At 38.0% G+C, this 23883-nt stretch overlaps 1 protein-coding gene across 1 annotated transcript; it reads right to left on the reverse strand.

Moving 5' to 3' along the window:
- Positions 1 to 4153: 4153 nt before the first annotated feature.
- Positions 4154 to 5131, reverse strand: LOC147606198 (3,9-dihydroxypterocarpan 6A-monooxygenase-like). The gene has a single exon (XM_086792926.1). The coding sequence runs from the start codon at positions 5129 to 5131 to the stop codon at positions 4154 to 4156; it is 978 nt and encodes a 325-aa protein (XP_086649052.1).
- Between the last annotated feature and the right edge of the window lie 18752 nt (positions 5132 to 23883).

Genomic DNA, 23883 nt, shown 5'->3' on the forward strand with positions numbered 1-23883 from the left:
TAGTTGGCCGCTTCAACTTCAATAGCACGCTTTCGATATTTAGGAATTGTTCGATCAGTATGACCATGCTGAAGATAGTCCACAATATACTTACTCCAACTTGGTGTAGTTGAAATTTGGAATAATGTGACATTATGAATTGGTTGTTGAATATGACATGAAGCACAGTTACGAACAAATTTTTCAGCATCCGCATGCATGGTAGGCCACCATTTCCCATCCTGAGCTTTATACGTCGCACACAAGTAGTAGCTGATGCATGGATTCCACCAATACCCTCATGTGCCCATTCCAAGATCTCCTCATATTGGTCAGGGTTAGGTATAAGCCGCAACACTCCATCATTACCCTGACGATACAATCTCCTTGAGATTAACTTGAATGGTCGCCATAGGTCCACATTAGGACCCGCTAGTTGTATCTGCCCACTTGTCAAAATTTCTAAGATGGGTTCAGACCATTTAGGAGCTGTCTCTACAAGGAAAAGTGTTGAATCTAACATATCATCATCCACACCCACCACAGGAGCTTCTCCAGAGGTGATTCGAGACAAATGATCTGCCCTAAGATGAGTTGTTCCTTTTCGAACTGCCACTTCAAAATCAAACTAAAGAAAGATGACAAACCACCTCACAATCCTTCCAGTTGCACAAGGCTTATTCACCAAATATAGCAGTGCTTGATGGTCCACAAAAAATATAAATTTGTTTGTCAAAAGGTAATGGCGAAACTTTTTCACTACATATATCATGGACAAACCTTCTCTTTCTGTGTTGTGGTATAATTCTTCTCAGCATTGTTCAACTGTCGACTAGCATATGAGATTGGGAAATCCTTATTATGTTCTCCCAATTGAGCCAAAATACATCCAATTGCAAAGTTTGAAGTATCAATATAGACATGAAAGATTTGGTTTCAATCTGGTGCCCGTAAGATGGGTGCAGACACTAATGCTTGCTTCAACTTTTCAAAGGATTCCTCACACTCATCAGTCCAATTAAACTTTACAAGAAGAGCATATAATGGTCTGGCTAGGACAGCGTACATGTAGATGAATCGACGATAATAGCCACAATGTTCCATGAATATTTGTACCCCTTTAGGGTTGATAGGCTGAGGTAATGAGACAATGACATCAATTTTATCCATATCTGTTGAAATACCATTGCGAGAGAAACAATATGGCCCAAAATCTTCCCTTGTCTTACCATGAATTTGCACTTGTCAGGATTCAAGAATATACGATAAACTTGACACTTTTGAAACACAAGTCTGAGGTGTTCTATATGATCATCACGCTCTTGTGAGTGAACACATAAATCATCCATGAAGATCTCAAGAAATAGCCTAAGGTACTCCTTGAATACATGACTCATTAACCGCTGAAAGGTTGCAGCTGCATTTGTTAGACCAAATGGCATAACACGATAGGCAAAGATGCCATCTTCAGTAGCAAAGGCTGTCTTGTGTTGATTCTTCGGATCAATTGACACTTGATTGTAACCAGAGAATCCATCCAAGAAACTATATGCCTTTTTCCCTGCAACACGTTCTAAAACATGATCCGTGAGATTGGAAGTGGGTAATGATCACGTACAGTAGCTGCATTTACCTTCTTGAGGTTTACACATACTCGAAGTTTTCCATTTTTCTTGGGCACCACTACAATAGGGGAGACCCATTCAGTGTGTTCAATCTCGTAGATAAATTTTTCCTCTAAGAGCTTGTCTATTTCTTCTTTTATCTTTCGTGCAAAATTCTCATTGTAAGTATAAGGACGTTGCTGGCTTTGCATCCTCTCGCAATGGAATTGTATGCTGACATATGCTTGGATCAACTCCTTTGAGGTCTTTATAACTCCAAGCAAAAACATCGCGATACTCCTTTATGGTTTGAATTAATAACTTCTCCTCATCTAAGGACAAGTCTGTGGCAATCCACACATAGCGAGGCTCTTCTCCTGGCTTAGCGATATCAATTTTTTTTGCATCTTCTGGACCATCATATGAAACCCCTGGCATGCTTGACTTTTGTCACATGGGCTGTTGAAGAACAATCTTCCGATCTTAAAGAGTGTACTGTGTGAAGTTGGGGGGAACACTGAGACCTTGTTCTTGTCCACTTGAGTCATCACTAATTGAAGACCATGCAGTTTGAGCTCTCTTTTGCAATCTTGCATCAGAGTTTTTCATTCAACCTTTATCTTTGCGCTTCCGAAACTCTCTTTTGAATCTGTTTGAGACTTGATTTTTTGTTTTGGTCTCTTTGTTTTTTTGCGATTTTTGCTAACAGTTTTTAGCTTTTCTCCTGGTTGGAATCTATCTGATCGTTTTACTTGGTCTTTGATACTATCTTGTGCTTGGACATAGTATAGATATCCATTCTTTCCTGAGAAGTGAGGTGGTGGTCGAGAGTGTTCATTCTTAAACTCCTTGTTTTCTTTTTGTATTCTCTCACGTCGTTCCCTCTCATCTTGTTTACGGATTCTCTTATGGCTCTTACAGCATTTACGTTTGAGGAATCTCTATTTGAACCTCCCTTCCTCTCAAGAGTAGGCGTGCCTTTCCTAACTCTTCCTCGAGGATTATCACATCATCATCAAAATCAGAGTCCCATCCATCTTCCTTATCAGCATCATTAGCAGATTCGAGTGTTAAATCCTCCACTGAGACTTCCTCTACACGCAGTGCTATGGATGCATCCCCATAGTACAAATCATCTAGAAGGTCACGTGGTTGTACCATTCGTATAGGAATAATGTAATATCCATCTAAGTCACAAAATTGAATTGGCTTAGGTAAAGCACATGTCGATAATGTTGCAAGGACATGACTCCATTCTAGGGGATCAATTAAGTGCTCAGGGAAGGGTTGTGGAATGTATGCCTCATCTGATACACTTCGATTACCCTTAAGTTTCTCAGTGTTGAAATCCTTACATGAGGCTCCACACATCCACAGATCTTCTCGCCCATCTGACAATGTAACTCTTGAGCCCTCAGATGAAGCAGAATCAAACTCATCTATTGGAGACCTTGTTACATCACGATATGAGTGATTCTTTAGGTTGACCCTTGTGATGACAGAATCATGTCGGAGGTACAAATAATTGTATCCCCAATCTTGAATCATTTGAAATTGTTGCATGAATGGTCTACCCAATATCACTTCATAGTTTGGATGCTTTCCAAAATCCATTACTGCAAATGTGTGCTCATATTTAATCCCACATGTGGTGACCAATATGTTCTCTATCAGCCCAATGGGATGTTCTAAGCTTCCATCTGCTAGTTGCAAGCGCATCCTTGTACTCCTAATAGCTGGTTTGCCCCACTTTTCCCAAATGGACCTTGTCACAATGCCCACTCCTGCACCACTATCAAGTATTGCAATTGAAGCTACTTTTCGCACTTCTAATGGGAGGGTAGCATTTCCCTGATTGTCCTCACAAAATTTTCCTACTTTGTTGATAGGAACTGGCATAACATGCTTTGTCTCAAGGTGTATAGTACATTGATGGTGACCCTTTTGTAGCAATACCTGCTCTGACAAACATGTGGCAATATCATTCCACAACTCTGGTCGAAGCTTTATCAAATCAAGCAAAGGTAAGGTACAAGCCACTGGTGCTGACAAAATAGCTTGCACGATACCCATATCCATCTCCTTTATTTCATATCTACCCCGATCCACATCACATCACATCACATCCATTCACATAAGCTAGGCTGTTTGCAGGGATGTCGTAACCAGATATTTGGCATGGTTGCATTGACATATGTGGTGCTAGGAGAGGCGCAGTTGGATGCAATCTCAAAGACTCCTTCACCCCCACTGCTCCTAAGTAGGGTAGGTGAGGAATGTCTGACTCTTGAACTAGGCGTGATGTTCCCACTATGTGTTCAAGTTCTTCTTGCACAGTCTGCATTTTTTCGGGGTTCGTAAGCAGGTCTGCAAGTGCCCACTCAATTGTGATTGCAGATGTGTCAATCCCTGCAAAGAACATGTCCTAGTTGAAAGAAAAAAACAAACTAGTTAGATCCTGAGAGCATCACATCACATATATCTGCGCCAAAACGAGATAAGATGGCATGCTTATAATAACTCCCTCGACGCAAAAATCAATCAATCTCTCTCTCTCTCTCTCTCTCTCTCTAAATGATAGGAAAACGAATGGTCTCTAATCTTACCATTAAAATTGCCCTGATTTTTTCGTCTCGAATTTGGAGATCCTTGTGCTTGGCGTCGAGAGAGGCTGATAATAGTAGGTCCAGGAAGTCGTGTGCACTGTTTGCAGGAGATCCATTGCTCCGACGTCTCATGTCGCGCCGATCGTCGATAATCTCTTGAAAAACAGTGCTTGCTTTACGCGCAACGGCCTTGCTTTGTCTCACATAGCCTTGCAGATCCATCCACGCCAAGGAAGGGATGTAGTCGCCCACGTTGAAGACGCCCAGGAGATGGATCATTTCGAGCATTAGGTCTACAATGTCATGAGAGCTAGTGGCGAGCTCCGCCAGGCTCTTGCCGAGTGCCATTCTGGAAATGATGTTGCTGGAAGCGGTGTGCAGCTTTGGCCGGAGAGATACGGGTGTTCCCACTGCATCTAGGATGGAGCGCATGAGGGCGCTCACTTCTTCTTTTCTCACGGGCTCGAAGTACTCGAGCCGCTTGTTGGTGAAGAGGTCGGTGACGCAGAGCCCCCGCATGAGCTTCCAGTAAGGGCCGGGTGGAGCAAAGACCATGTCCATGTGGCCGCCGAAGACGTGAGTAGGGACGGCGAAATTGTGCGGGCGCGAAGAGAAGGTTTGGTCGTGCTTCTGCAGGATCTGCTTAGCCATGTCTGGTGTGGAAGCCACGATGAGAGGGACGGAGCCCAGCCTGAGGGACATGAGGGGGCCATGGGTCTTGCTGAGATTGTAGAGAGAGTGGTGTGGGTTCTTTCCTAGCAAGTGCAGGTGGCCAACGATGGGCAAAGCTGGAGGTCCTGGGGGCAGCTTAATGCTTGATCGTGCTTTCCTCAGCAACACAATAGGAAGCAGAATACACACGAAGATGGTAGGAAGGAAGGCGAGGCACAAGCCATAGCCACCAGCCAACAAGCTGCCGTGGTGATGACGAAACGCCTCCATAACCAGGAAAGAAACTCTGATAGGAGGATAATGATCACTTAAGGCCTTCGTATTTCAATCAGTTCATTGCCTCTCCAACCTTGTAGAGGTCTCACTTTCTCTTTCTGTGCACCCTCCTCCCACGTGCACCGACAGAAATAAACTATTTTTCTAACAAGTCGAATTAGTTCATTTCCTTCGTATTTCAATGAGTTCTATCTTTTTCTTTTTCTGATCTTTTTCCGTAGTGCAGCCCCTATTTCTTTTTCCAACTTTCCCCCTGTTTGAATATGTCTTAAATGAGGGTCTAGCAACAAGTGTATAGTCCACTTGTTTTTCCTTGAGATACCACCTTTTAGTTCTAGGTCCATATCTGGGTAAGCTACTTCTCAAACCATTATAACATCTTACCTACAACAGTAAACCAAAGGTTAAGAGCCCTCTCCTAGTATGTTTGAAGCCACATCCAGACCAGGGTACAAGTCATGTTATGTTCCTCTGTAGATTCAGTAAAAAATAACCCAGCTCAGCACATCTCATCTTGTTCACATTACACACAGACCAACACATGCAAACACATTTATGCATTACATCTGAAGCTTCGAGACCAACAAGTGAGACCTTCTGAAAAACAGTGGCATTCCTAGTGCACCGGATTTCCCACAGAACACAAGCTCTGATAATGTTCCATTCTCTTCTCAGAATCTGGATTGCACGGACGTTCCAAGATTTGTACGACCGTTCCTTCTTGCACCTGTTGCCATGGACATTCCAAGATTGGTACGACCGTTTCTTCTTCCACCTGTTGCTATGGCCATACCAATTCTTGATCCAAATCCCCCATCCTTGCCCCTCTTGTAGAGTTGGCCCTCTATCAGCATATAGTTGGCCGCTTTAACTTCAATAGCACGCTTTCGATATTTAGGAATTGTTCGATCAGTATGACCATGCTGAAGATAGTCCACAATATACTTACTCCAACTTGGTGTAGTTGAAATTTGGAATAATGTGACATTATGAATTGGTTGTTGAATATGACATGAAGCACAGTTACGAACAAATTTTTCAGCATCCGCATGCATGGTAGGCCACCATTGCCCATCCTGAGTTTTATACGTCGCACACAAGTAGTAGCTGATGCATGGATTCCACCAATACCCTCATGTGCCCATTCCAAGATCTCCTCATATTGGTCAGGGTTAGGTATAAGCCGCAACACTCCATCATTACCCTGACGATACAATCTCCTTGAGATTAACTTGAATGGTCGCCATAGGTCCACATTAGGACCCGCTAGTTGTATCTGCCCACTTGTCAAAATTTCTAAGATGGGTTCAGACCATTTAGGAGCTGTCTCTACAAGGAAAAGTGTTGAATCTAACATATCATCATCCACACCCACCACAGGAGCTTCTCCAGAGGTGATTCGAGACAAATGATCTGCCCTAAGATGAGTTGTTCCTTTTCGAACTGCCACTTCAAAATCAAACTAAAGAAGGATGACAAACCACCTCACAATCCTTCCAGTTGCACAAGGCTTATTCACCAAATATAGCAGTGCTTGATGGTCCACAAAAAATATAAATTTGTTTGTCAAAAGGTAATGGCGAAACTTTTTCACTACATATATCATGGACAAACCTTCTCTTTCTGTGTTGTGGTATATATCTTCTCAGCATTGTTCAACTGTCGACTAGCATATGAGATTGGGGAATCCTTATTATGTTCTCCCAATTGAGCCAAAATACATCCAATTGCAAAGTTTGAAGTATCAATATAGACATGAAAGATTTGGTTTCAATCTGGTGCCCGTAAGATGGGTGCAGACACTAATGCTTGCTTCAACTTTTCAAAGGATTCCTCACACTCATCAGTCCAATTAAACTTTACAAGAAGAGCATATAATGGTCTGGCTAGGACAGCGTACATGTAGATGAATCGACGATGATAGCCACAATGTCCCATGAATATTTGTACCCCTTTAGGGTTGATAGGCTGAGGTAATGAGACAATGACATCAATTTTATCCATATCTGTTGAAATACCATTGCGAGAGAAACAATATGGCCCAAAATCTTTCCTTGTCTTACCATGAATTTGCACTTGTCAGGATTCAAGCATATACGATAAACTTGACACTTTTGAAACACAAGTCTGAGGTGTTCTATATGATCATCACGCTCTTGTGAGTGAACACATAAATCATCCATGAAGATCTCAAGAAATAGCCTAAGGTACTCCTTGAATACATGACTCATTAACCGCTGAAAGGTTGTAGGTGCATTTGTTAGACCAAATGGCATAACACGATAGGCAAAGATGCCATCTTCAGTAGCAAAGGCTGTCTTGTGTTGATCCTTCGGATCAATTGACACTTGATTGTAACCAGAGAATCCATCCAAGAAACTATATGCCTTTTTCCCTGCAACACATTCTAAAACATGATCCGTGAGATTGGAAGTGGGTAATGATCACGTACAGTAGCTGCATTTACCTTCTTGAGGTTTACACATACTCGAAGTTTTCCATTTTTCTTGGGCACCACTACAATAGGGGAGACCCATTCAGTGTGTTCAATCTCGTAGATAAATTTTTCCTCTAAGAGCTTGTCTATTTCTTCTTTTATCTTTCGTGCAAAATTCTCATTGTAAGTATAAGGACGTTGCTGGCTTTGCATCCTCTCGCAATGGAATTGTATGCTGACATATGCTTGGATCAACTCCTTTGAGGTCTTTATAACTCCAAGCAAAAACATCGCGATACTCCTTTATGGTTTGAATTAATAACTTCTCCTCATCTAAGGACAAGTCTGTGGCAATCCACACATAGCGAGGCTCTTCTCCTGGCTTAGCGATATCAATTTTTTTTGCATCTTCTAGACCATCATATGAAACCCCTGGCATGCTTGACTTTTGTCACATGGGCTGTTGAAGAACAATCTTCCGATCTTAAAGAGTGTACTGTGTGAAGTTGGGGGGAACATTGAGACCTTGTTCTTGTCCACTTGAGTCATCACTAATTGAAGACCATGCAGTTTGAGCTCTCTTTTGCAATCTTGCATCAGAGTTTTTCATTCAACCTTTATCTTTGCGCTTCTGAAACTCTCTTTTGAATCTGTTTGAGACTTGATTTTTTGTTTTGGTCTCTTTGTTTTTTTGCGATTTTTGCTAACAGTTTTTAGCTTTTCTCCTGGTTGGAATCTATCTGATCGTTTTACTTGGTCTTTGATACTATCTTGTGCTTGGACATAGTATAGATATCCATTCTTTCCTGAGAAGTGAGGTGGTGGTCGAGAGTGTTCATTCTTAAACTCCTTGTTTTCTTTTTGTATTCTCTCATGTCGTTCCCTCTCATCTTGTTTACGGATTCTCTTATGGCTCTTACAGCATTTACGTTTGAGGAATCTCTATTTGAACCTCCCTTCCTCTCAAGAGTAGGCGTGCCTTTCCTAACCCTTCCTCGAGGATTATCACATCATCATCAAAATCAGAGTCCCATCCATCTTCCTTATCAGCATCATTAGCAGATTCGAGTGTTAAATCCTCCACTGAGACTTCCTCTACACGCAGTGCTATGGATGCATCCCCATAGTACAAATCATCTAGAAGGTCACGTGGTTGTACCATTCGTATAGGAATAATGTAATATCCATCTAAGTCACAAAATTGAATTGGCTTAGGTAAAGCACATGTCGATAATGTTACAAGGACATGACTCCATTCTAGGGGATCAATTAAGTGCTCAGGGAAGGGTTGTGGAATGTATGCCTCATCTGATACACTTCGATTACCCTTAAGTTTCTCAGTGTTGAAATCCTTACATGAGGCTCCACACATCCACAGATCTTCTCGCCCATCTGACAATGTAACTCTTGAGCCCTCAGATGAAGCAGAATCAAACTCATCTATTGGAGACCTTGTTACATCACGATATGAGTGATTCTTTAGGTTGACCCTTGTGATGACAGAATCATGTCGGAGGTACAAATAATTGTATCCCCAATCTTGAATCATTTGAAATTGTTGCATGAATGGTCTACCCAATATCACTTCATAGTTTGGATGCTTTCCAAAATCCATTACTGCAAATGTGTGCTCATATTTAATCCCACATGTGGTGACCAATATGTTCTCTATCAGCCCAATGGGATGTTCTAAGCTTCCATCTGCTAGTTGCAAGCGCATCCTTGTACTCCTAATAGCTGGTTTGCCCCACTTTTCCCAAATGGACCTTGTCACAATGCCCACTCCTGCACCACTATCAAGTATTGCAGTTGAAGCTACTTTTCGCACTTCTAATGGGAGGGTAGCATTTCCCTGATTGTCCTCACAAAATTTTCCTACTTTGTTGATAGGAACTGGCATAACATGCTTTGTCTCAAGGTGTATAGTACATTGATGGTGACCCTTTTGTAGCAATACCTGCTCTGACAAACATGTGGCAATATCATTCCACAACTCTGGTCGAAGCTTTATCAAATCAAGCAAAGGTAAGGTACAAGCCACTGGTGCTGACAAAATAGCTTGCACGATACCCATATCCATCTCCTTTATTTCATATCTACCCCACATCCATTTCCCATCACATCACATCATATCCATTTCAAATCACATCTCATCCATTCACATCTATCCCGATTCACATCACATCCATTTCACATCACATCTCATCCATTCACATCTATCCCGATTCACATCACATCCATTTCATATCACATCTCCTCCATTTACATCTATCCCGATTTACATCACATCACATCCATTCACATCCATCACATCACATCACATCTCCTCCATTCACATCACATCACATCACATCCATTCATATCCATCACATCACATCCATTCACATTCATCACATTAATTTATATCACATCCATCACATCACATCCATTCATATCCATCATATTCATTCTCATCACCATCCCATCACATACATTCTATCCACATTACATCACATCCACATCTATCCGCATCATATCTCATTCATACACATCCTATCTCATTCATCCACTTCCATCCAGTCATTCACATGCACGACTATTCACATCCATCCATTCATTCACATTCACACCTATCACTTCACATCTCATCACATTCACATCCACATCCACATCCCTTTACATCACATCACACCCACATCTCTTTACATCACATCACATCACATCCACATCACATCCATTCATATCCACATCCCCTTTACATCACATCACATCTCATTCCACATTCGCATCCGCATCCACATCCATTCACATTACATCACATCTTATCGCATCCACATCCATTTACATCACATCACATCCATCCACATCCACATCCATTTACATCACATCACATCCATCCACATCCACATCCATTTACATCACATCACATCTTATCACATTCACATCCACATCCATTTACATTACATCACATCTTATCGCATCCACATCCACATCCATTTACATCACATCACATCTTATCACATTCACATCCACATCCATTTACATCACATCACATCCTATCACATCCATATCCACATCCATTTAATTTACATCTCATCCTTTCACATAACCTCACATCTCATTCTCATCTCATCATTCACATCCACATCCATTTACTTCACATTCTTTCATATACACATCCACATCCATTTATACGTCGCACACAAGTAGTAGCTGATGCATGGATTCCACCAATACCCTCATGTGCCCATCCCAAGATCTCCTCATATTGGTCAGGGTTAGGTATAAGCCGCAACACTCCATCATTACCCTGACGATACAATCTCCTTGAGATTAACTTGAATGGTCGCCATAGGTCCACATTAGGACCCGCTAGTTGTATCTGCCCACTTGTCAAAATTTCTAAGATGGGTTCAGACCATTTAGGAGCTGTCTCTACAAGGAAAAGTGTTGAATCTAACATATCATCATCCACACCCACCACAGGAGCTTCTCCAGAGGTGATTCGAGACAAATGATCTGCCTTAAGATGAGTTGTTCCTTTTCGAACTGCCACTTCAAAATCAAACTAAAGAAGGATGACAAACCACCTCACAATCCTTCCAGTTGCACAAGGCTTATTCACCAAATATAGCAGTGCTTGATGGTCCACAAAAAATATAAATTTGTTTGCCAAAAGGTAATGGCGAAACTTTTTCACTACATATATCATGGACAAACCTTCTCTTTCTGTGTTGTGGTATAATTCTTCTCAGCATTGTTCAACTGTCGACTAGCATATGAGATTGGGAAATCCTTATTATGTTCTCCCAATTGAGCGCCAAAATACATCCAATTGCAAAGTTTGAAGCATCAATATAGACATGAAAGATTTGGTTTCAATCTGGTGCCCGTAAGATGGGTGCAGACACTAATGCTTGCTTCAACTTTTCAAAGGATTCCTCACACTCATCAGTCCAATTAAACTTTACAAGAAGAGCATATAATGGTCTGGCTAGGACAGCATACATGTAGATAAATCGACGATAATAGCCACAATGTTCCATGAATATTTGTACCCCTTTAGGGTTGATAGGCTGAGGTAATGAGACAATGACATCAATTTTATCCATATCTGTTGAAATACCATTGCGAGAGAAACAATATGGCCCAAAATCTTTCCTTGTCTTACCATGAATTTGCACTTGTCAGGATTCAAGCATATACGATAAACTTGACACTTTTGAAACACAAGTCTAAGGTGTTCTATATGATCATCACGCTCTTGTGAGTGAACACATAAATCATCCATGAAGATCTCAAGAAATAGCCTAAGATACTCCTTGAATACATGACTCATTAACCGCTGAAAGGTTGCAGGTGCATTTGTTAGACCAAATGGCATAACACGATAGGCAAAGATGCCATCTTCAGTAGCAAAGGCTGTCTTGTGTTGATCCTTCGGATCAATTGACACTTGATTGTAACCAGAGAATCCATCCAAGAAACTATATGCCTTTTTCCCTGCAACACGTTCTAAAACATGATCCGTGAGATTGGAAGTGGGTAATGATCACGTACAGTAGCTGCATTTACCTTCTTGAGGTTTACACATACTCGAAGTTTTTCATTTTTCTTGGGCAATCTCGTAGATAAATTTTTTCTCTAAGAGCTGGTCTATTTCTTCTTTTATCTTTCGTGCAAAATTCTCATTGTAAGTATAAGGACGTTGCTGGCTTTGCATCCTCTCGCAATGGAATTGTATGCTGACATATGCTTGGATCAACTCCTTTGAGGTCTTTATAACTCCAAGCAAAAACATCGCGATACTCCTTTATGGTTTGAATTAATAACTTCTCCTCATCTAAGGACAAGTCTGTGGCAATCCACACATAGCGAGGCTCTTCTCGTGGCTTAGCGATATCAATTTTTTTTGCATCTTCTGGACCATCATATGAAACCCCTGGCATGCTTGACTTTTGTCGCATGGGCTGTTGAAGAACAATCTTCCGATCTTAAAGAGTGTACTGTGTGAAGTTGGGGGGAACATTGAGACCTTGTTCTTGTCCACTTGAGTCATCACTAATTGAAGACCATGCAGTTTGAGCTCTCTTTTGCAATCTTGCATCAGAGTTTTTCATCACTAATTGAAGACCATGCAGTTTGAGCTCTCTTTTGCAATCTTGCATCAGAGTTTTTCATTCAACCTTTATCTTTGCGCTTCCGAAACTCTCTTTTGAATCTGTTTGAGACTTGATTTTTTGTTTTGGTCTCTTTGTTTTTTTGTGATTTTTGCTAACAGTTTTTAGCTTTTCTCCTGGTTGGAATCTATCTGATCGTTTTACTTGGTCTTTGACACTATCTTGTGTGCTTGGACATAGTATAGATATCCATTCTTTCCTGAGAAGTGAGGTGGTGGTCGAGAGTGTTCATTCTTAAACTCCTTGTTTTCTTTTTGTATTCTCTCACATCGTTCCCTCTCATCTTGTTTACGGATTCTCTTATGGCTCTTACAGCATTTACGTTTGAGGAATCTCTATTTGAACCTCCCTTCCTCTCAAGAGTAGGCGTGCCTTTCCTAACTCTTCCTCGAGGATTATCACATCATCATCAAAATCAGAGTCCCATCCATCTTACTTATTAGCATCATTAGCAGATTCGAGTGTTAAATCCTCCACTGAGACTTCCTCTACACGCAGTGCTATGGATGCATCCCCATAGTACAAATCATCTAGAAGGTCACGTGGTTGTACCATTGGTATAGTAATAATGTAATATCCATCTAAGTCACAAAATTGAATTGGCTTAGGTAAAGCACATGTCGATAATGTTGCAAAGACATGACTCCATTCTAGGGGATCAATTAAGTGCTCAGGGAAGGGTTGTGGAATGTATGCCTCATCTGCTGATACACTTCGATTACCCTTAAGTTTCTCAGTGTTGAAATCCTTACATGAGGCTCCACACATCCACAGATCTTCTCGCCCATCTGACAATGTAACTCTTGAGCCCTCAGATGAAGCAGAATCAAACTTATCTATTGGAGACCTTGTTACATCACGATATGAGTGATTCTTTAGGTTGACCCTTGTGATGACAGAATCATGTCGGAGGTACAAATAATTGTATCCCCAATCTTGAATCATTTGAAATTGTTGCATGAATGGTCTACCCAATATCACTTCATAGTTTGGATGCCTTCCAAAATCCATTACTGCAAATGTGTGCTCATATTTAATCCCACATGTGGTGACCAATATGTTCTCTATCAGCCCAATGGGATGTTCTAAGCTTCCATCTGCTAGTTGCAAGCGCATCCTTGTACTCCTAATAGCTGGTTTGCCCCACTTTTCCCAAATGGACCTTGTCACAATGCCCACTCCTGCACCACTATCAAGTATTGCAGTTGAAGCTACTTTTCGCACTTCTAATGGGAGGGTAGCATTTCCCTGATTGTCCTCACAAAATTTTCCTACTTTGTTGATAGGAACTGGCATAACATGCTTTGTCTCAAGGTGTATAGTACATTGATGGTGACCCTTTTGTAGCAATACCTGCTCTGACAAACATCTCTGACAAACATGTGGCAATATCATTCCACAACTCTGGTCGAAGCTTTATCAAATCAAGCAAAGGTAAGGTACAAGCCACTAGTGCTGACAAAATAGCTTGCACGATACCCATATCCATCTCCTTTGTTTCATATCTACCCCGATCCACATCACATCACATCACATCATATCCATTTCAAATCACATCTCATCCATTCACATCTATCCCGATTCACATCACATCCATTTCACATCACATCTCATCCATTCACATCTATCCCGATTCACACACATCCATTTCACATCACATCTCCTCCATTTACATCTATCCCGATTTACATCACATCACATCCATTCATATCCATCACATCACATCTCCTCCATTCACATCACATCACATCACATCCATTCATATCCATCACATCACATCCATTCACATTCATCACATTAATTTATATCACATCCATTCACATCCATCACATCACATCCATTCATATCCATCATATTCATTCTCATCACCATCCCATCACATACATTCTATCCACATTACATCACATCCACATCTATCTGCATCATATCTCATTCATACACATCCTATCTCATTCATCCACTTCCATCCAGTCATTCACATGCACGACTATTCACATCCATCCATTCATTCACATTCACACCTATCACTTTACATCTCGTCACATTCACATCCACATCCACATCCCTTTACATCACATCACACCCACATCTCTTTACATCACATCACATCACATCCACATCACATCCATTCACATCCACATCCCCTTTACATCACATCACATCTCATTCCACATCCGCATCCGCATCCACATCCATTCACATTACATCACATCTTATCGCATCCACATCCATTTACATCACATCACATCCATCCACATCCACATCCATCCACATCACATCACATCCACACATCCACATCCATTTACATCACATCACATCTTATCACATTCACATCCACATCCATTTACATTACATCACATCTTATCGCATCCACATCCACATCCATTTACATCACATCACATCTTATCACATTCACATCCACATCCATTTACATCACATCACATCCTATCACATCCATATCCACATCCATTTAATTTACATCTCATCCTTTCACATAACCTCACATCTCATTCTCATCTCATCATTCACATCCACATCCATTTACTTCACATTCTTTCATATACACATCCACATCCATTTACATCACATCACATCCTTTCACATCCCATTCACATCTTATCACATCTCTTTCCCATTTAGTAGCTTTTTCTACTTCGATATCGACGATGGGACTTTTTCTAAATTTCTGCCAATTGCTTGGCCTAGGTAAAGGTTCTTTTTCTCAACGGATATTTTCATATTCTTTCTTAATTTTCTCAAGTGAAAAATATTCAATATTCTTCTTTTTGAGTAAAAGATTCATGGGATTTACAAAAATCAATTCTACCCATATTCCCAATAATGCTCAAAATTCCACTTTTGATAAATACTCATAATTTGAATTATGCTAAAAATTCCTCTTTCTCCCATTTAATTTATTGGATCTCAAATATCATGGAAATTCTTCTTTTTGAATTTAATTAATTGCATTCCAAATGTCATAGGAATTTCTCTTTTATCATAAAATAAATTTATCTAAAATTTCTCTTTTCTTTAATAAAAATATCCAATATTATCCTAATATGCCAAGAATTATACTTTTACCATTTAAATGATTGAATTCCAAATGTCATGGGAATTCCTCTTTTATCATTTAAATATTTCTCATGCATAAAATAAATTTATCTAAAATTTCTCTTTGAATTTTAATAAAAATATCCATCAATTCAATATGCTAAGAATTCCACTTTTCCCATTTAAATGATTGAATTCCAAATGTTATGGGAATTCATCTTTTATCATTTAAATATTTCTCATACATAAAATAAATTTATCTAAAATTTCTCTTTGAATTTTAATAAAAATATCCATTAATTCAATATGCTAAGAATTCCACTTTTCCCATTTAAATGATTGAATTCCAAATGTCATGGGAGTTCCTCTTTTATCATAAAATAAATTTATCTAAAATTTCTCTTTTCTTAATTATTTAATTATGCATAAACTTGAAAAATTAATTTTCCATTGAATGTGATGAAAATCATTCTTTTAGCATAGGATGACCAATCCTAGAATATGGTAGGAAGTCCTCTTTTCACGTTATGCATAAGAATGAATTATGTATCATTTTCTTAAAAATTTTACCATAGCTCCGCTCTGCTATTGCTGATAATTTTAAATATTTTTGAAAAGAATAAACTTAGTAATACAATTATGATAGTATAACTATCTTGTAAACTTAAATCTAATCTATGGATTTAAATCATAAGATTATCATAATTTTAGAAGCATAAAAGTATAAAAAGCCACTTTCTTAACCTCTAGCTTCACAAGCCTAGAGTTTGATTTGTGAATTACGAATTTATCAATGAGAAGCATCATTTGAATAGAGAATTGGTCATAGGAATGACCATTCTTTTGGGGAGAGAGAGATAAACATAAAAAGCATCCTAATTAAGCATAAATGTAAACTTTTCTTAATTATTCATTACAACTCTAAAGAAAAGCTTGATTTATATTATAAACACTTAATTTAGAAACTTCTCAAGCTTGAGAGGGGTTGAGAAGTGAAAACACTGAGAAAAACTATGAAATTACACCTTACCTCTTGATTTTGTTTGCTTCTCTATCTTAGAAGAATCCCCCAACCAATTAATTGGTTAGTGTGTCGAGAGGAAAGCTCCAAGGATGGTTGAAGAGAGAGAGAAGCTCCAATCTCTCCAAAATGTAGAGGATTTTTAAAGAATAATAGAAAATATCATTATTTTAATGTAATACTGGCATGGTATAGTTCACAGATGAGAATACAAAAGAATGAGAGTCTATTTATAGGTGAGGGAGGCCACTAACTAAGTCCAACTAAGTTCTAGAATTTTTCAGCTTCAGTTTGGCTGAATTTGGACAAGATTTAGATCAGTTTGGCTCCCTTTTTTATTTGGTTTGATCCAGGAGAGAGGAGAGATAAAAATATCATAATTTTTATGAATTTAAAACTCATCCACATGTGTGAAATAGGCACCTCCTTAAAGTCTTCCCCCCTCCTTTACCAAGGTGTCAAAAATGTATCATTATACTAAAAGACCTCATTTTTTAGTAGTATCTCATAGTTTTTAACTAATAAACCTTGTACTCAGTCAACTCTTCATCTTATGTGACCATTTACTCATTTTTTGGTATTTTCTTTTATTCTTTTGGATTTATCTCATCCCCACACTTGGATTAATCCAATTGGTCCAATTGGTCCATAGGAACCTTAATTGGACCATAATCCAAAAATCTTGACCCTTAGGCTAAGGTCCTTTATACACATTTTCAATTAATTCCAAATGCACATTGGAAAGTTCTTTTTGAAATTCTGTTTCAAGGGAAACCATTTTAGACACTAGGAGGATTTTTATATCCAAAAATATCTCAATTTTGGATTACCTCTCTCTAGACATTTTCTCTCTTCAGGTCAAAACAAGGTAAAACAAGATCTTTCCTTTATTCCACAAAGGGGAATAATTTCAAGAATAGAAGGGGAGGTTCTTACTCCTTTACATCTCAAAAGCTAGAGAAAGGAATCTTACATGGATGAGGAGATGGATGCATTGTATGAGACTTGGGATTTTGGTGCCATTGCATGAAGGCGAGAAAGCTATTGGCTATAAGTGGGTGTATAAGGTGAAACATAATACTGATGGTAGCATAAGCAGGTACAAGGCTAGATTGTTTGCCAAAGGATATGCGTAGACACATGGGATTGATTATGAAGAGAAATTTGCCCCGGTTGCAAAGATGGCAACTATGAGAGTTGTGATTATGGTGGTTGAAGCTAAAGGCGGGTTTTTACATTAGATGGATGTAAAAAATGCGTGTATGTAAGCTTTGTAAGGCTTTGTATGGGCTAAAGCAAGCTCCACGAGCATGGCACGACAAGATTATTGAGTATCTTGTCACTATTGATTTTCATATGGCAGATGCAGATCACTCTTTGTATGTGCACAAGCGTGATAAGGTATTGTGATTATCACCATATATGTAGATGATCTTATTATTGCAGGTGACAACTTGGATGAGATTGAGCATGTGAAAAGTCTTCTCAAAAGGAAGTTTGAGATGAAGGATTTGGGAGATCTACGCTACTTTTTGGGAATTGAGGTCATTCGCACACCTTTGAAGAAAAAATTGGGTTCGACCACCTGATTTTAATGTCAAACTATAATTAGCCAAAGTTTATCACAAGCCTACATTGCTATGTACTACGTATTGTGTACAATCCTGTAAAACCATGGCAGAAGGCACCGTGCATCATGTTCTCTTCTTTGTGAAAGGCTGTTGCTCTGCGTGCTTCGATGGGCAATGCGGACTCTTCCTATGAAAGTTGTATCGTTAACCTTAATCCGATAATTATTACTTGTAGCTTTGTGCTTGATTTTCCTTAGTGTTTAATCTCTGTTGAAAAGGTGTGTTGCTTTATGAATTATTGGAATAACTTCTGTGAAATAAGGGTGAAGGGAATGTCTTCAAGAGAAGAATTAATTGCGTAAGTTTTTTTTTAACGAAAATATGTTTGTAGTTGTTTTGTGTAGAATGAATTATTAGAAGGATGTTTGTCCACTCCTTGTTGTTGTGTAGAATGAATTATTAGAAGGATGTTTGTGTAGAATGAATTATTAGAAGGATGTTTGTCCACTCCTTGTTGTTGTGTAGAATGAATTATGAGAAGGATGTTTGTCCACTCCTTGTTTTGTGTAGAATGAATTATCATATACACATTCACATTCACATCCATACATCCACATCTACATGCATACATCCATTTTTACATCCTCATTTATACATCCACATCCCATATCCACATTCATACATACACATCCATATCCACATCCATACATCCACATCCACATCCACATCCACATTCACATCCATACATCCACATTTACATGCTTACCTCCATTTTCACATCCTCATTTATACATCCACATCCCATATCCACATTCATACATATACATCCATATCCACATCTATACATCCACATCCACATGCATACATCCACTATCACGTCCTCATTCATACATCCACATCCACATACATACATACATCCATATCCACATTCCCATTCACATCTATACATCCACATCTACATCCACATACATACATACATCCACATCCACATTCCACATTCACATCTATACATTCACATCTACATCCACATTCACATACATCCATATCCACATTCCCATTCACATCCATACATCCATATCTACATCCACATACATACATACATGCACATCCACATTCCACATTCACATCTATACATCCACATCTACATCCACATTCACATACATCCACATCCACATTCCCATTCACATCTATACATCCACGTCTACATCCATATTCACATCTATGCATATACATCTTCATGCATACATCCATTTTCACATTCATACATCCACACTCCCATCTCCACATCCACACTCCCATCTCCACATCCACACATCCACATACATACATCCATTTCCACATTCCCATTCATAAAGCCCCATATGCCTTCGCGTCTAATCTTTTACATCACATCCATTCTCGCCCTATCACAACCCATATACATCTTATCCTATCACATACACTTCTTACCTCATTCCATACACATCTTATCACATCTTAATTCATCTTATCACCTCCTAACTTATTTCATAAGCATCTTATCACCTCTTATCACATCTTATACACCTCTTATCACATCCTATTACATCTCATATCTAATTATAGAATACAAGAGAATTCTTATATTTGATTCAAGATTTCTTTACACATTTATTTATGCATAAATTCTATTTAAGGAGATTAATACTTTCGAAGTAAAAATCAATCTTTTATGCATCTTCCTATGCATAAATTCATTTTAAATGAAAATGACACTTTTGAATTAAATTTCAATCTTTTATGCATTTTCCTATGCATAAATTCAATTTAGATGAGAATGACACTTTTAAATTTAAAATCAATCTTTTATGCATCTTCTTATGCATAAATTCAATTTGGTAGGAATTACACTTTTAGAATAAAAGAATTTCTCTTATGCATCTAAGTTATGCATAAAATCCATTTATGATGAAAATCACACTTTTAGTATAAAAAGAATATCTTTTATGCGCATACCTCTATGCATGAAATCCAATATGATAAAAGTAACACTTTTACAATAAAATAATCAACTTTTATGCATACCTCTATGCATGAAATCCAAATATGATAAAAGTAACACTTTTATAATAAAATAATCAACTTTTATGCATACCTCTATGCATGAAATCCAAATATGATAAAAGTAACACTTTTATAATAAAATAATCAACTTTTATGCATACCTCTATGCATGAAATCTAATTATGATAAAAGTAACACTTTTACAATAAAATAATCATCTTTTATGCATACCTCTATGCATGAAATCCAAATATGAGAAAAGTAACACTTTTAAATCCAAATATGATAAAAGTAACACTTTTATAATAAAATAATCAACTTTTATGCATACCTCTATGCATAATCCAAATATGATAAAAGTAACACTTTTATAATAAAATAATCAACTTTTATGCATACCTCTATGCATGAAATCCAAATATGATAAAAGTAACACTTTTATGTTAAAATAATAATCTTTTATGCATACCTCTATGCATGAAAATCAATTATGCATAATATAAAAATCAATTTCTCTAGTATTACAATGAATATCTTTCAATTAATCTAGGATGATAATTCCTAGAATATGGTAGGAAGTCCTCTTTTCATGCTTTGAATGAAATTTTTTATAAGCAATTTTTATAAAAATTTTGCCATAGCTCCGCTGCTATGACTAATAAATCTCAATTTTTCTAAGGGATAAAGCTTATCATTAAGAAAATAATTAGAATGATTCCTAATTGGATCATTAATCCATAATGGATTGAATCATCAATATTCATGAAATACATAAACTAAAAGCATAGAAAAAAGCCATTAATTTAGCCTCAAGCATAGATTAATCTTGGATTAAGGAAAAGCTTTATGAAAAGCTTCATTTGGATTGAGAATGGGTCATGAGTATGACCATTTCTTGAGTGAGAGAGATAAATTACATAAAAACCATTTGAATTAAGCATAAATGGAAATTTATATAATTCTTAACTATCATTAATCAATTAACTTCAATAGCATTCATCAAATTATGTAATTCTTCACTACCATTCATCAATTAACTTCAATAGCATTCAAAAATCATTCCAATTAAGCTTCTCAAGCTTGAGAGGGGTTGAGAAGAGAGAAGCATTGAGAAATTATAGAAAAGATCAAAATTCACCATTTACCTTACAAATTGCTTGATTCTTTGTTCACGGTAGAGGTCCCCAACCAATCAATTGGTTAAGTATGTTGATGGAGCCATCAATGGGGATTGAAGAAAGAGAGAAGCTCCAATTTCTTCAATTTGGAGAGAATTTTAGAGAATAGTAGAAATTAGCATTATTTTAGCATAACTCTAGTATAGTAAAATTCTTCTATTTTTTTTCAAAGGAGAGGGAAGCTCTAACCAAAGCTAACTGAATTCTAGAATTTTCCAGATTCAGTTTGGTTGAATTTGGACTAGATTTGGATCTAGTTTGGTTCCTTTTTTATTCGGTTTGGTTCCATTTTGATTTGGTTTGATTCAAGAGAGAGGAGAGATAAAAATATCACATTATTTTTGAGTTTAAAAACTCATTCAAGCATGTGAAATATGCACCTCCTTTAATAGACTCCCCTTCCTTACATAAGTGTCAAAATGGAATCATTATACCCAAAATATCTCATATTTTTAATATTGCTCATAGTTTTTTACTAATAAACCTTGTACATTTTCAACTCTTCATCTTATGTGAGCATTTACTCATTTTTGGATACCCAAAATATCTCATATTTTTTATATTGCTCATAGTTTCTTACTAATAAACCTTGTACATAGTCAACTCTTCATCTTATGTGAGCATTTACTCATTTTTGGGTATCTTCTTTTACAAATTGGATTTATCTCCTCCCTACACATGGATTGATGCTATTGGCCCATAGGAACCTTAATTGGACCATAATCCAAAAATTTCTGAAAATCTAGACCCTTAGGCTAAGGTCCTTCATATCCATTTCCAATTAATTCTAATTGCACATTGGAAAGTTCTTTTTGAATTTTTGTTTCAGGGGAACTTATTTTAATAAGATGAGTTATTTTTCTATCCAAAAATATTCATAATCTGAATATTCTCTCTCTAGAATATTTGCTCCCTCTATGTTATAACAGGCAGAGACGAGATCTCTTATATTTCTGAAGAGGGAATTGATTACAAGGGAATATGCTGGACATTTTGAGAGGCTGGGGAGGAATCTTACAGAGCAAGAGAGTAGAGAAGAAGAGTACTCTATTAGTTGCATAAGAGAATGAATGGTAAGACTTAAAAATGACCCTTATCTTGGCCCCCAGCCTTGACACCTTCAGTGGCCATACTTAAGAAAATAGGTCCATGGCTATAGCGGTGATCGCACACGTAAAATATACAATGTTAGCATTTTTAATGTCAATGGTCAAATAAAGTGACGATTGACAATGGATGTGGCGTCGATGCTGGAGAGGTGTCTAATAAGGGTTAACAATCGTCGCACACATGATCATCGTTTCTTAGAAAATCATCATCTCTAGGCACAACTTCTCTTTTGCTAGTTTGGTGTTTCATTTCTAAATTAAAAGAAGGAGATCAACAAAGTTAATGGCATGCTAGAACTGAAACAACTCTCAGGTTACCTTAAATTCTTGAATTAAAAACCCCTCCATTTGAACTCATGTGGTAGGCACAACATTAGGAAAAATGTGGACTCATTTTTGGGCCCTCTAAGAAATGCCAAGTCATCATTCTATTACGAAAAGGGGGATCGTGGATAACTCTATCCATAGTACCTCAAAACTATATCATGTAACATATCATTGGAAAGATCTTGACAAGAGGATTCTAACGCACCAACCTCTGACAAATTTTGAGTTTTTGTGCTCAAGTTATGGCCTCCCCACCAAAAAGTAACCTCAAAAGTTTCGTGACGGCAGCCTTATGGAATATTCCCTAGAATCTCAAATTGCTTAAAAGGCCCAAAAGTGAGTCCAAATTTTTCCTTACGCTAGTTTTTTGTTTCTAAATTAAAAGAAAATATTTTAATTACTCTTTATGGTATATACATAAATCGTAAGAAGATCACTCACATGTTTCTCGTAGCCCTCATCAATTCTCTGTTGCATTGCTCTTGAAGTCGTTGCTCATTGGATGCCATGTACGCTTCCATAGCCTTATTGACAAAGTCGTCATCAATAAAATTTTCCCTTGAATCAATGCCAGATGCACAAGTGTGTGGTAGAAGCTACATCAAGCATTCCCTAGAAAGCCTTACACTTGAATGTGGACAAGAAAAAATAGAGATGACGAGTTTGTGTATATGGTATGTGGAAGGTCCAAATCATGATACATCAATTTGGAACTAGAAGTAAGGCATATTGGTGATATCCTTTGGGCATCCTTGGTAGGTAGCTTGTCAAAGCAACATGAAAGGTATATATGCAATATAGAAGGCCTCCTTCGGTGGTGGAACTAGCTTGGTCCCTTCAAAATCAAGGCGTGTTGTTGGTAGAAGCG

The sequence above is a fragment of the Cibotium barometz genome, chromosome 58, assembly GCF_041138505.1.
Source record: "Cibotium barometz isolate CiBa-2024 chromosome 58, ASM4113850v1, whole genome shotgun sequence".
NCBI lineage: Eukaryota > Viridiplantae > Streptophyta > Polypodiopsida > Cyatheales > Cibotiaceae > Cibotium > Cibotium barometz.

Excerpts from the sequence above, each read along its gene's own strand:
- LOC147606198 (XM_086792926.1), bottom strand. The coding sequence starts at position 5,131 with ATGGAGGCGTTTCGTCATCACCACGGCAGCTTGTTGGCTGGTGGCTAT.